The sequence below is a fragment of the Glycine soja genome, chromosome 7 (assembly GCF_004193775.1).
Source record: "Glycine soja cultivar W05 chromosome 7, ASM419377v2, whole genome shotgun sequence".
NCBI classification, from domain to species: Eukaryota; Viridiplantae; Streptophyta; class Magnoliopsida; order Fabales; family Fabaceae; genus Glycine; species Glycine soja.
In genome coordinates this window covers 9,725,002-9,739,876 of record NC_041008.1, presented here as the reverse complement: position 1 = coordinate 9,739,876, position 14,875 = coordinate 9,725,002, and the positions used below count along the sequence as shown (strand labels likewise).

Genomic DNA, 14,875 nt, shown 5'->3' with positions numbered 1-14,875 from the left:
TAACCTCTAATGTCTTAATTTCTCCATTCAAGTCATCTCATTTATATCCTATTTAACTACTTAAAAAATATTATATATACATAAAAATTAAGTTCTTATTTTTTAGTTTATTTATATACATTGTATAAATTTTTTTATATTATCAATCAATTAAAAATCATCTTCATATATTATACCAATACAAAATAACATATTTAAATGCATAAAATAAAAAAATAGTTACTTTAAACGTAAAAGTACTTTTAAACTCTTGTGGCTTCAATCCAAACATTCACTAACTCAAACTCAAGTTGTCTTAAAAGTTAAAACTCATGACACCACCATCTTAATTTGGAGGACTAGCGTAGAGGGTGAGAAAAAAGAAAGAACCAAGTGGGGTGTTTCATTGGTTGTTGTGTTTCCCACCAAGTTCACCTTTTTCTGGGACCTTGAAATCCTTCTGCCCCTCTACTCAAGTGTCATCGTTTGTGGCCCCCTCCTACTCCCTCCACTTGTTGCTTCTCTCTCGTCCTCTATTTGCAATTTTCAGCACTTCCCACGCTCCTTCCTTCTATTTTTGTGCTCCGCTCAGAAAGATCCTTCTTTCTCAATCTGGGGTGCTCAGTGATTCTCGTTTTTACCTCTTCCTGCTTCCTAAAGTAGATGACGATGATGATGATGTGTGGAGTGGTGTACTAGAACAGAACAGAACATCCGAAGTTGGTGTAGTTGAGGCTGGCACATGGTTTGTTTCTGTTGGTGTATTTCTGTGTTGTCTCACAACAGAGTCTATCTGTTGTTGTCTGGGGTAAAGGAAACTGCTCCATTTCAATCCAAGTCATCTGGATCGCCTTGATTGGGCAAAGTTTGAAAAGGGTGTTATTGTTTTTATTGAAACTTGATTGTTTTGGTATTTATTTGGGTTTTAAGAGCCTTTTTGCCAAACAAAAAAAGAAGCTTTTTTTTTTTTATATTTTTTTAGCTACCCTTCTTCTTCTATGAGAAAGTGATTTGGATTTGGATTTCATGCTTGGTCCAATATCATTATGGAGGTGTTTCCACTTCTCTAGCATTCAATACTGTTACTCAGTGGAAAGACATGAAGAACCTTCTTAAGAAGCTTCATATCATGTCTAACCGATCAGAGAATGAACAAGGGTCTTGTTCGTCAAAGGGAAACAAGTCCAATCTTGGTTCATCTTCATCTTCCAACAAGAAGGTTTTGGGCTCAAAGTCCCCTCAAAGTTCTGGGCTCTCCAGTTGGTTGCATTCAGTTGCTAATAGGCAGAGTGCTGGTCCTCCTCCATCTCTGACCCAGGCAAGGGGCGAGAGAATGGAGCCATCTGATGCAGTGAGCAGTGGTGGTTTTGATGCTGTGTCAGATTCAGCTAGGCTTGATTCAGGGTCTAGTGCTTCCAGGGATCCTGAAGTGGAGGAAGAGTATCAGATACAACTGGCTTTGGAGCTGAGTGCAAAGGAGGATCCTGAGGCCGCGCAAATTGAAGCTGTTAAGCAGATCAGTTTGGGATCTTGTGACCCTGGTTACACACCAGCTGAAGTTGTGGCCTACCGGTATTGGGTAAGTCACTTTATTCACATTCTTCTTGTTATCATGGTGCTTGCTGGAAGAAAAGATATTGGAAGTCATGCAATAAGTTTGATAATCAGGTTATTCTTAGAGGAATACGAGACTTCTATAACTTTTTTAAAGAATTTCAGATGTGTAGACTGGTACTTCATTGGCATTGTTTGGAGCATGGAGTTTTATGTAAGAGAATAGATCTTTAGCCTGAAGATGGCGAGAAAAGAAAAATGGAGGGAAGGGTATGGGATTGTGTTTATATCACATGTGTCCTTATTCATGTGGGGTTTTCCTTTAACCTTTCTTACCCATGTGGAATGACAGGGATAGCAAATCATCATAGTTGGTAGAATTTGGACATTGTTAAATATAGTAATGGTATCCTGAGCTATCCTTTTTGGGGTTGAAATTTCAAAATCATTCAGCATCAGTTGTGTATATATTGAGAAGTGATGCAGTCAAGGCTAGATGCATTGCATATTTGCATTTTGGACTAATCTGGCGTTCATCCTGGATATATATGATGGTTTAGAATATAATAAATTGATTGGAATATTGATATGAAGATAAGAGAAGTTTGCCTTTGGACTTCAGAGTTAAGGTTATGTTGAAATACTTAGACCAAAATATGGTTCTTTCTTTAAATTGAAGTTTAAGGTCTTTGGTCCTCAAATGTTGTTTTACATCAAGGGAAAACTTAATTCTTTTCATATTCTGAAACCACTTTGATAAAATGATGAGGCATATTGTTATAAATGTAATATAAACCATTTACAGGTATTCACCTAACAACTTAAGCTTTCAGGATAATTGGTTCATGACATAGTATCAAAGCTTATTTTTGTCTAGCCTAGAGTTTGATTTGCCTCCCCCACAAGATGAATTTCAGCACCAAGTAGGTGAGCTTATGCATTATCAATAAATCAACCCCAAAGAGTTCATGCCTGAGGGGTGCGATAGATTTGTAATAAAGCTTTTGTGTCTTCCCCAAATAATGTAAGCTTTTGGGATAATAGGTGCATGGAACATTATTCAGAAAAAAATAATATTAATTGTTATTTGGATTAGGCAAAAAACTTTTTTATGTAGGCTTTATCTTGCTGACTTGCTATAAAGAGATTTGTCTGCTATTGGGGATTTCTTGCTGTAACTCCCCCCCTTAATACATAATTTGTATATAGGTCATATCTTGTTCAAAATGCCTCTTAAATTTCTCTTGTTTAGTGTCTAATCTTTTATCATTTGGTCATACAAAATGTTAGTATATATTGTTGCTAGCCTGGTATACTTTGTTGGGGTGGTTTCCTTAGGGTGTATGTTTTTTGAATCATTATTAAAGTGTCATTGCAACCTTTTTATGAGATCTTTGGTTATTGTAGTCATGGTTTTCCCAATTTTCCTTTTTTGAGATAACCCTGGATCTTTTTTACTTTTGTTTTTCTATGTTTGGTTTCAAATGCAGTTTTTGGTTCTATACATAGAGGGTTTATGATTTAGTATTGACTTAGATTGCTATGTATTATTTGGATTGCTTTAGATGATGCATGCATTAAATGGTTTTGGTATAAAATGAAATTATTCCTATATGTCATCTCAGCTGGTTAGTTGACCCTACTTTGTCCTACTTTTATTCCTTTCTAACTTATCTCATATCGTAGATTTATCCGTGCTTCACAGAATTACAATGCTCTTGGTTATGATGACAAGACCTTAGATGGTTTCTATGATCTGTATGGGAGCTTAACTGAGTCAACCCCTGCAAGAATGCCTTCCCTTGTAGATCTGCAACTGCAAGGAACACCAATCTCAGGTAGTGGTACATGGGAAGCTGTCTTGGTCAATAGGGCTGCTGATTCTAATTTGTTGAAACTTGTGCAAAAGGCCCAGGAGTTGACTGACAAATCAAGTCCAGATTTTGAAGTAGTTATAGATAGCAATTTGGTGCGCAAGCTTGCAATATTTGTGGCTGACTATATGGGTGGACCCGTTGGAGATCCTGAAAGCATGACAAGAGCATGGAGGAGTCTTAGTTACAGTCTGAAAGCAACCCTTGGTAGCATGGTTTTGCCACTTGGATCTCTAACTATTGGATTGGCTCGGCATCGTGCATTGTTATTTAAGGTATTTATCCACCATTTTCTTTTGTGTTTTGACTTTCAATTAAGAATGGTTCCATGCATTAGTTGATAGAAGGCTCTAATGAGAAATTGTTGTTAGGTTTACACCAAAAAAATTGTTAGAATATATCCAGATTCAAGAGAAAGATCAATTCCGGGTGAACTATTACAATCTCTGATATTTTTGTTGTATTCTCTTAATTCCTAGTACTTCAAAACTTTACTGTGCTTTTAAGATATATCAACAAAAGCCTTTTTCCATTGGATGGGGTTGTGTACACGAATCAAGCACACCATTGTATGTAAGATGACATTGAATTTTTATAGCTATGTTTGGATTACTATTACTTTTCCATTAGAGGGTGCTGAAAGTACTTTTGGAGAAGGATATCCTTTATATCTTTTAGTCTGAACATACTTTTGGAAGGTTTGCAATGGTAATCCAAACATGTACTATGTTTGTCAGCATTTTCAATTCTCTGATTTATTTTCCAAGAATTCCTGGCACAGTAAACATAGTTGCTTTATAATAAATGTAGGTTCTAGCTGATAGTTTGGGCATCCCATGTCGGTTGGTGAAGGGGCTGCAATATACAGGCTCTGATGATGTGGCGATAAACTTTGTCAAGATTGATGATGGAAGGTAACTTTGATTGATTTTTTTTTTTTATGATGGCATGTAGGCAGAATTTGTTTGATAATTCTCCATTGAGATATTAATTGTTTTACTTGTTATTTGTCATCAATTTTCTATTGGGCAAAGTACACATGAAATGGTGTTTCTCAATGCTTCTTTTGTGTCATATTGGCCAAGGATAGAAGCTGTATTTTACTGTGTCTTTGTTATTGGTTTGCCTTTGCTGTTGTAGCTTTTTGTTGAAGTTTCAGATAAATAGTCTTTTAAAAGTGCTAGTAGTTAAACGTTATCCCACTCTTTTTTGTATCTTTTTGATGTAAAGAGTTGCAAAGGCTGGTTTGGTGACTACAAGATGTGCTTGATTTGAATTTCAGGGAGTATATTGTTGACCTAATGGCAGATCCTGGAACACTTATTCCTTCTGATGCAACTGGATCACATATAGACTATGATGAATCTTCGTATGTGGCCAGTCCTTCATCAAGAGACCTTGATTCCTCGCATGTAGCATCATCCAGCAGTGGTGTTGGAAGTTCATATGAAGAAACTTCAGATTTGGGGATGTTGGACAAAGGAAACAGATCAAAACATTTTTGCCATACAGGGAAAGAATATGATGTAAGCAGGCCCTCCACAGGAAATGAAGGATCAATGAGACCCTTAAATGAATTTAAAAGTCCTTACAATGTTGAGAAGATCACGGGGCAGGAAGCTCCTGGCAGACCTAATCATCCACATGTACATGCAAGATCTCCTTGGACTGAAGGGATAAGTTCTCCTGCAGTACGTAGAATGAAAGTCAAAGATGTTTCTCTATACATGATTGATGCTGCCAAGGAGAACCCTCACTTAGCCCAGAAACTTCATGATGTTTTACTTGAAAGTGGTGTAGTTGCTCCTCCAAATCTATTTTCTGAAATTTATGATGAGGAATTAGGTTCCTCAACTGAGGCCAACTTACTAACTGAAGAAAAAGATGAACATAAACAGGGAAGTGGACTGCAAGAAGCTGAGATTTATGGAAATCTTAGTCCTGCTCAAATTTTGCCTCCTAGAGCTCTTCCCAAAGCAAGTTCTAGCAGTCAGCTGGAGCATTCAAAACCTGTAGAAGGTTTAGGAATCAACCTTCCTCTTCATACGAGGGAAGCAACTGGACAGCATATACCAACTCAGGTAAAATATGGGCAAAATGTCCCAGTTGCTGCCGCTGCCGCAGCTGCTGCTGCTGTTGTTGCATCTTCTATGGTAGTTGCAGTGGCAAAATCTAGCATTGACTCAAACATAGAGCTTCCAGTAGCAGCAGCTGCTACTGCTACTGCTGCAGCTGTAGTAACTGCTGCTGTCAGTAGACAGTACGAACAGGGCAGTCGAAGTGATGGAGATACAGACAGTGCTGGTTATGACCTGAAGGGTAGTGGTGATGGGGAGCATATAGCTTTAGGAGCAAATTCAGAAGGTGACAGAAGATCTGATAGGTCAGTAGTAAGTAATGATAGCACAAAATCTGATTCTGCATTAGATGATCATGAAGTCGCTGAGGTTGACATTCCATGGGAGGAAATCACGCTCGGTGAGCGTATTGGACTTGGTATTAACTGTACTTTGCTCTACAAGATTTGCTTACATTCTTTTCTTAGATGGCAGTTACTATTTATCTGGTTTTGCTTATGAACTATGAATGACTTACTTGCATTTGGGTGGGGCACATGTTTGACATGCAGGGTCGTATGGGGAGGTGTACCATGGTGAATGGCATGGAACTGTGAGTTTCTTATATTCTTGAACCTAATTAATTGTGTTATTCTCACTGAGCTGTATGTTATGCATCTTTATTATTATCTTTTTGTTGAAATGAAAGATACAGTGTCAAGACTTATTAGTGCTGCAAGTGCACCTGTGTATGTGCTACCAATTATAAAATGTAATTCTCTTTATTAATTGAATGTGTGCCAAGAGTTCTTGGGCTTTAGTTTCGTTTCGATCAGAAGAAAATAGTCATCCATGTTATTGCAATATTTACCGCTACCTTACTTTGCTCCTCCCATTTTATTTTTGTCAGTATCGTTATGATATATTTTCTGTTGTATTGTAGATTATAGATTCTTACATTTGTCGCACATTTATGCTCTTTGGTTTGTAGGAAATTGCTGTAAAGAGGTTTCTAGATCAAGATATATCTGGTGAATCACTTGAAGAATTTAAAACTGAGGTACATGCCATCTCTACTTCCCCCATTGTATTTCTTTTGCAATTTACTCATTTTTGCAGTGTTCTTGTGGCTTATTTTTTCAGTTGCCTCCATTGATGTGATTTGTGTGCTTCATCTTCATAATCACATAAAATATGGCTGCAATCTTTTTGTTTAGATTTGGTTTAAAAAAATTAGGAAGGGGGGGGGGGAGTTATGTTTTTTTTTTTTTTTGAACTGCAAAAGTAATATATATATATATATTAAAGATAACGAGTACCGGGGGGGGGGGGGGTTATGTTAATCTATTTAGTTTAGAGCATGCTTCATATGTGCTATATATGGGCTATTTCAGACTCAGGATTTCATGCTAAAGTTTCTTTTACTTGTTCTCTTGTTTATAATGTACTTTGGTGTATCTGGTTTGGAGATAATGCACATATTCTCACGAGATTTCTTTGCCTTTAAATATGTTATAGGATTCTATGCATTGTTATTTAAGGCCTGTCTGAAGTGAAGAGTGCCTTTCATTTTTTTAACCTATTAGGCTATACATTTTTTATGAGATATTGGCAAGTGTATCAGTCCTTGCAACTAATAATTAAAACGGGTTATGTCCAAGTATGGTTCTAGGAGATTGAAGGGTGATTTGCAATTCAAAAGATAATTCTAATAGGAACTAGGAGATTGAAGGGTGATTTACAATTCAAAAGATAATTCTAATAGGAAGTTAGGAACCATGGAAAAAAAGATTTGGAATTGGATTGTTTGATCGAAATAGTAATTAAAATTAATGAGTAGCAATAAAAATTAATGAGTAACACAGAAATTGGATTTAATTCAAACGAAAAAAAAATGTTGGGATTAAGTTTCATTCAATTTCGTATAGAATTTCTAATGAGTATTAATTCAATTTAGTTTCTACTTTGTTTATCAGATTTGTAATTAAGAGCCCTAATTTTTCGGTGAAATTAAAAAGGAATAAGCTTTTTGTGTGGAACTTCCTAAAGATAACGAACATCCAATGACTATTCCTACCCTAAAGGATTACAAGATTTAGGTTTATGAGTGCTTTCATGAAACAGATTTCCATTTACCATATAGATCAAATCATCCTAAGATTGATCAAGTCTTAAGAGCATTAATGATAAAGAAATTGAATTTTATTAATATCCCAAATTAGAGATCCATAGATTGCATTGAAATTCACCTAACGCTGACAAAATGCGGTTTAGCTTGACACGGGAAACAAAAGCAAAAATAAGAAAGTGATAAAGAAAAACTCCATACATACTTGAAGAAATGTGAGTTTCCATCCTTTTCATCCCATTGAACTTTTAGAGAGATAGACTGCCCCCAACAGCGATTGAAAAAGATCAAGATATCTATATCTCTTTCTCTAATCCTATTTATATGTGGGCTAGATGCCCAGGCCCAATGCTTTCAAATGCACTATTCTTGTGTGTTTTGGGCTGTGCTTTTGCTATATTTTCTTGATTCATTAAAGATCCAATTTCCCTTTATTTCCTAAAATAAAAACAAAAAGAAAAATATAAGAAAAAAAATAAAATTCCTAATTAAATTTAACAGAAAATAAACAGATTATCTCTTTCACTCTAATATTCTAAAATCCATTTTCTTGAGGACAAACTAAGTTAAAATTCAACATCAGTAGCTTAAATCCCTTTAAAAATAAAAGGGAAAAGAAAATCAGATAATCCCTCTATAGTTTGGTTCTAAATAGGATTCCGTTTTGAACAGAAGATGCTAAAATCCAAAAATGACTTCGAGACGTTTTTTGTCTCAAAGATATGCTAAGTTATTATGTTTAGCATATCTTTATTAGAAATTAGAATGATGTGCTGAAATTCTTCTGTTTATTAGAAATTACAATTAGAATGATGTGGACAACAAGGACTGAACTCATGACCACTCACAGGCTTTGATAACATGTCATGAATTAACTATCCTAACAGTTTAAGGCTTAAGCTGTTAGGTGAAAGGCTCATGATTGGTTTAATTTTATGTCTAATATTGATCATTTAAAAATATTATCAGATGTAATTCTGGTTTTATTTCTGCAAAATGTTGTATTTTTATTAGTTGTTTACTTGTTTTGTTGGCCTACCCTCTAATATTCGTATTTATATGGTTTCTTATTGAAATTGTGTAGTAATTCTTGCTGTCAATGCTGCATATACTTGTGCATACCAATAAATTTTGATGATTGATTATTCAACCTATTATATAAATTAGAAACCAGAAAACTTATGATATTAACATCCAATAGGTCAGAATAATGAAAAGATTGAGGCATCCAAATGTTGTTCTCTTCATGGGAGCTGTAACTCGACCTCCAAATCTTTCAATTGTTACTGAATTTCTTCCCAGGTAACTTGAAATTCTTCATTTCCCAGTGCTTCATATGAATTACAAGCTGCAGATTGGCATTTTTTTTGGTAGTTGATATTTCCTTCCATTGACATGGTAGTTTATGAAAAGGTTCTTACTACTCTAGAAGACAAAATAATGATGCTACATCTACCAAATATACTTTCCAAATTGGTTTATTAAATGATGTTGGCCATGTTGCATGTATCCCAAATACTAATTGGAAAGTAATAACTAGGAACCTGCGAAATTTTTTTCATTAAACAAATGCATTTAGTGATTTATTTATTTTTTGATAATTCCTGAATGCATGTTCTAATAGATATATATTCTAGACATGTGCAGACAAAGTTGGAGATAACTATAAGCATGTATTTTCAATCATTCAATTTACATTTTACATCTAATTGATTTAAATCTAAATTGTTTTCTGATGCTTTTATGATTAATAAAATCATATTCAGAGGAAGTAAGAATCTAAAATGTTATATTTTGTGTACTATGTACATCATTAATTTGGACCCCCTACAACTTCCCTATGGTATTTATTTTATGCGATTAGTTAATCTTTTGTATGGGTTTTTGTTTTTCCTTTTTGACTCTTCAAATACTGAGATGTAGACCATCTTATGCAGAGGAAGTTTGTATAGATTACTTCACAGACCAAACAGTCAATTAGATGAGCGAAGGCGTTTGAAGATGGCCCTTGATACTGTAAGATTCTATTGTCTTTTAATGCAACACTGACATTGTATTCATAAAGTGATTGCTATAACTAACCAGGGAAGCCCATTTGATATAACTTGTTTCTTTGAATCTTCAGGCTCGAGGAATGAACTATTTGCACAACTGCACTCCTGTGGTAGTGCATCGTGATTTGAAGTCCCCAAATCTTCTCGTTGACAAAAATTGGGTTGTGAAGGTGCAATCTGATCTCATGATTAAAATTTATTGATAGCAAGGGGGATGATATGTGCTCACATGATGATGTTTTTTCTTTCTGTTGAATAGGTATGTGATTTTGGCTTATCGCGTATGAAGCATAGCACATTCCTTTCTTCCAGATCCACTGCAGGAACAGTAAGCTATCTTAAAACTCTGCCCATTGCAACTTATTTATTCTTTGATCCTCTTACTTGCATGGCTGTTCACAATGTTACATGTTTAATTGAAGTCATGCTATGCATGCATATGTGTAACATTCAAATGTAGACGCTTGCTATTTTATTTAAAGCAGTTTTGGAAGGCCTGGAACTTTTTGCCCTATCATTTAGTATATGCTTGGTGTAGTAAATTGAGCCTTTGGGGCATGATGCCTATCTTCAGGCCAAGGATTATTTTGAGCACAACTGCACATGTTGTAGTATCAATTTCAAAAATGGTTCAAGGAAGTATGTGTGGATAATCTTTAGAGAAAAGTGTGCATATTTACAATTCTTTGAAGAAGAAAAAAACTGAAAAAAATAGAACTATAAAATTTGCATGATACTGACAGTTGCAATCACTGTATACGGCAGGTAATAATACACTTTATTCAAGTGATGCTAAATGCTGCTTAATATTTCATCTGACATTAGCCATGCAACTGCTTACGTGGTTGTGTCTTTTTCCACCTCTTGTATGCTTAACCATAGTTTTGTTCTTTATTTAGGCAGATTCAGATTATGAAAAAAATGTTGATTTCCCCATTTCATGAAAAAAAAAATTGTGCAAAGTCATATATAAAAGCAAAACTGAAGATAATTTTAATAGTTTGCGTTCATAAATCATTAAAAATTAGGGATAATTGCATTTAATCGACAGAAGCCATATCTATAAAAACACAATTTAATAGTTTGTATTCATACACATTCAATTCTTGTATTGTCATTTTATTTGACTCTGGACTTATGAATAAAAGCTTCCAACTAACTGCAGCTAAATATTTTAGTTAATTCATTTTTTATATTATGTTTCAGGCCGAGTGGATGGCTCCTGAGGTGCTGAGAAATGAACCTTCAAATGAGAAGTATTTTTTTTTTACTCTTGGCTTTGTCATCATTTATTTATGTATTATTACTTTATTACTACTATTATTGTTATTATTATTATTGTTGTTGTTGTTGTTGTTGTTGTTGAGGGGTAGGAGGTCTGGTTGCAACCTTTCCCTTCTTTCAACTCCTCCTTTACTTAATATTGCCATAAAATGACATGCTGCACATCTACAAATCTCATGTTGATATTTCTCCTATTAAGTGTGGCTGTGCGTAGGCTTGCTTAGAAACAAGTAACTATTATTTTTTGTTATTTTATTATGTGAATAATTTCTCATTAAAAAGGCTTGTTGGAGTTCTTGGTGACTTTAGGAGTCTCTTTCCACCCTGTTTCCATTTCACAGATTTGATTAATTGGTTTCCTGAGAAAAATGAAGCTAAAATGTTGTGGTATTATGTGATTTTTGTTACATACAGTCTACTTAGTCAAAGCAGAAGGCCTGCATTTTCAAGGGAATTTGTGTGTCCTTTCATATGTTATGGAATAGGGAGGGCTTTATATATGGTCTGTTTCATACTCTGCATGGAGGTTTTTTAGGAGTGTCCAAGTTTTATTTGTCTTATTAGGCTTAAAATTTTCTTAGCTTCCCCCACTCCTCCCCAAAAAAATTGTTGTAGAGTTGTAGTTACCTTTCCTCACTAATAAAATCATCTTTAATCAACTCGAAAAAATTATCATCTGCAGTTTCAGGGAAATAAAATCAATTGGGATTTTGTTTTCATTTGAAATATTGTTCTTTGGCTTGATCTCCTGTCTCATGCTTCTGTTCACATTGGCTTTGCCGCATTTTAAACCCATGCTGGTTTTATGATGCTAATTAGTTGTGATACAATACATAGGTGTGATGTTTATAGCTTTGGGGTCATATTATGGGAGCTCTCTACTTTGCAGCAACCGTGGGGAGGGATGAATCCGATGCAAGTTGTTGGTGCTGTGGGCTTCCAGCATCGACGTCTTGACATTCCAGATGATATGGACCCGGCAATTGCAGATATTATCAGGAAATGCTGGCAAACGTAAGTATACTTTTTCATTATTTTATTCTTTCATTCTAAAATGTTTGTAAGTATGTTTATTTTTGGTGAAATTTTTTTCTTGTCAGCATTTGCAATATATTTTGGATTGCTGAAAGGTCTCTGTCTCAAATAAAATAGTTTGATCCTCCTAGTAGGAAAATTTGTTTATGGTATTGTATTATGAAATTAATTATGGTTCTTAATAACTTTATTGACAAGTGACTGCAACCAGCTGGTGTAGGAATCATTAAAGTTGGCTTTTTTGCATAAGGCATTATCATGGTTGCTTTGTCTTGTAATCACAATTCCTTATTATTTTTGCTTGACTTTAACAAATAGACCTTTACTGAAAAATAGGAAAAAGAAAGACAATCGTGAGCAGTATATCCTTAGTGACCTAACAATTACTCCAAATTGTGGTAGGACTGTAGAAGTGTAAGCTATTAATGTTGTACATCAATGGGGTTTTATTATTTGAAAACAATAATAGAGTACTATGACTGAAGCAGCAATTTATGTTAATTCCGTAATTGACTCCCTCCTTAAATGCATCATGGTCACTCTTAAATGTTGCATTACTTAAAACTAGAACTCTCTATATGCTAAGTCTGTCAATTTCCCTTGTCCTATCCAACAAGTATGATTTGCTCAGAGACCAACTGATGAACTACCTAAATGCTAGATTATTTAAATGAACCAGATTGAATATGCTGCTGGTGCCAAACACTTTGAGAAATTATTAGTCATCACACTTTTTTTTTTTTTTTACTGTAGATGTACTTAATGGGAGGTGCATCATTGTATAAGGTTAACTGATAAAAAGTAGTAGGCATGATATAATTCAAATGTTTCTGTACAAATAGTCACAGAACACAACCAAGTGATCCTGCAAAGGATCTGCCTGAAAAAAAACACTATTTTTCCTGACTGGATGTTTCTCTTTTGTATTATAGAGATCCAAAGTTGAGACCTACATTTGCTGAAATATTGGCAGCTCTGAAGCCGTTGCAGAAGTCAGTTATTGGTTCTCAAGTGCCTCGACCAAGTGCATCGGGGAAGCATGAGAAGGTTCAGTCATTGCGTGTTGCAGAAGACTCAGCAAGATAGGAAACAATTATACAACTAACCAAATCTTTGTTCGTTTTGCTGCTGAAAGGTGGAGAACAAGTTGCCAAGTTGTATAGTATTTTTGGAATGAAAAAAAAAAGTGAGTGGTTGAAACCATCACCTAACTTACATTATTGTCCAAGTTGTGATTCTTTCCACTCTTTGTTCCTTTCCTTTTACTTTCTTTGTTTTCTCTTTTGTTGTTGGTTTTCCTTTTGCAATCTGCAGTGCACTCATTGTCAGGTTGTACCATTTGTTTGTACACAATTCTTTTGTAATTGTTGTAATATCAATTCTAAATTTTGATGTCCATAAATAGTTATGAAATTTTGCAGCTGTAACTTAACAGTTGAAGAAAGATGGACCAAGTGAAAAATCTTTGTTCCTGTAAATAGTGACCATGTAAGTTGTGCAAAACTGCATATGCCTTAAATTTTATGTGCCTAGTTGGACTGTTCCAACGGTTCTCCTTCACACACTGCTTACCTAACATGTGAAATTACAAAATTTAGATGCAATTTTTTTTTCGTGTTTTTCAATCAGAATTAAAGTTTTACTTCGGTAACATATGTAGACATTTAATGCAAATTTATATTATACAAATTAGTGATGTGGAACTCTAGTTCTGATTGAAGAATAAAACTGAAAAATCTAGGAAGTTGTATTTTAAGTTTTTTCTTATGTGAAATCAGTGTCTATCATCTAGGGGCAGCAAATTCCAATTTTTTTTTACAAATTTCCAAACATGTGAACATTTCTTGCAATAAGAAAGCTTATTTTATTTTAGAGCCATTTGAAACAAATCTTCCATAACATGGTTGGTATTTGGTGAAATGATACACAACAGTATGTTAACTAAACCATAACTTTGGCCTCATAGTATAGTGCGGTTGTTAGGGACTATCACTCATTCCTTAATCATTTAGTGGCGTAAATGATTAACATTCCGTTTTGAGTTGTTAGTACTTGTTAGCATTGCGCATTACTTATGTTTGGATAATCACAACTACTTAGAAACGAAGTTATTGTCATCTTTGAATAATGAATAGCACTCGTCGAGTGTTAACAGTGCAATATTTGTTGTCAACAACTATTATTCAATTTTCATTGATGTGCATTATTTCTTTCAAGACCTTAGTGGCATTTAAACGAGTTTTGATTTTTCTAGCAAAGTCTTTTTTCATATACATAAAAAGAAATTGAACTATCAAAACATATTTGAGGGATTCAATTGTCTATTAGTATCTATGTTAAGTTTTGTTGGTGATAAATATTAGCAACACATTTACTAACACTCTTTTTAATATATTTTCTATTATGAATTGAAATTTATTAAAAATTATAAAATTATTTGAGTCTTATTTTTTTATTTAATAAACTTTATTTATGATTTTGTATTTTAAAATAAATTTTAATCAATAAGAGAACATGTATTCTCAGTAAAAAGTGAGTATTATTTACTTTTGTCGATAAGAGTCTTTTAGTAATTATTACATGAATGAGTATAGTTTATCTTTAACAAAAAATCATTGAGTAATTTTTAGTCTAATATTTGTGTTACTATGATTACTACGTCTTTAATTGGTTAATATTATGTGAATCATTATATCTTATTTTTAAGTGGTAAATACTAGTTATATAAAAAATTAAAAATATTTTTCACTACTAAGTTAAATTAAATTATCCTTCTTTCTAATTATAGTCGTTGTTCATTTTAACTTTTTTTACCGTTTAAATTAATGACGAGCAACATTAAGAAACAATATATTTAATCTGTATTATTTGCATTCCTTGTTTTGTGTTTTCCCTTTGGACATATATTCC

At 34.0% G+C, this 14,875-nt stretch overlaps 1 protein-coding gene across 3 annotated transcripts; it reads left to right on the top strand.

The window, feature by feature from the left end:
- The first annotated feature begins 315 nt into the window (after positions 1 to 315).
- LOC114418669 (probable serine/threonine-protein kinase SIS8) lies at positions 316 to 13,512 on the top strand. Of its 3 annotated transcripts, none has more exons than XR_003668077.1 (13): positions 316 to 1,558; positions 3,239 to 3,682; positions 4,218 to 4,321; positions 4,690 to 5,903; positions 6,037 to 6,077; positions 6,456 to 6,524; positions 8,794 to 8,894; positions 9,530 to 9,608; positions 9,718 to 9,816; positions 9,906 to 9,974; positions 10,853 to 10,902; positions 11,820 to 11,944; positions 12,898 to 13,036. XR_003668077.1 is itself a non-coding variant. In XM_028384129.1 (13 exons), the coding sequence occupies exons 1-13, from the start codon at positions 1,079 to 1,081 to the stop codon at positions 13,049 to 13,051; spliced, it is 3,081 nt and encodes a 1,026-aa protein (XP_028239930.1). In that variant the 5' UTR covers positions 317 to 1,078; the 3' UTR covers positions 13,052 to 13,512. The 3 variants fall into 3 exon arrangements, 2 of the variants coding, with proteins under 2 accessions (XP_028239930.1, XP_028239931.1); XM_028384129.1 differs by having other exon boundaries at positions 317 to 1,558; positions 11,768 to 11,944; positions 12,898 to 13,512; XM_028384130.1 differs by having other exon boundaries at positions 1,420 to 1,558; positions 3,220 to 3,682; positions 11,768 to 11,944; positions 12,898 to 13,392.
- Positions 13,513 to 14,875: the final 1,363 nt, after the last annotated feature.

Bases quoted from the DNA above. Each gene is read 5' to 3' on its own strand.
- LOC114418669 (XM_028384129.1), top strand. From the start codon at position 1,079: ATGAAGAACCTTCTTAAGAAGCTTCATATCATGTCTAACCGATCAGAG. The intron at 8,895-9,529 runs GTAACTTGAAAT...CATCTTATGCAG, and splicing joins GTTACTGAATTTCTTCCCAG to AGGAAGTTTGTATAGATTAC. The intron at 9,975-10,852 runs GTAAGCTATCTT...ATTATGTTTCAG, and splicing joins CCAGATCCACTGCAGGAACA to GCCGAGTGGATGGCTCCTGA.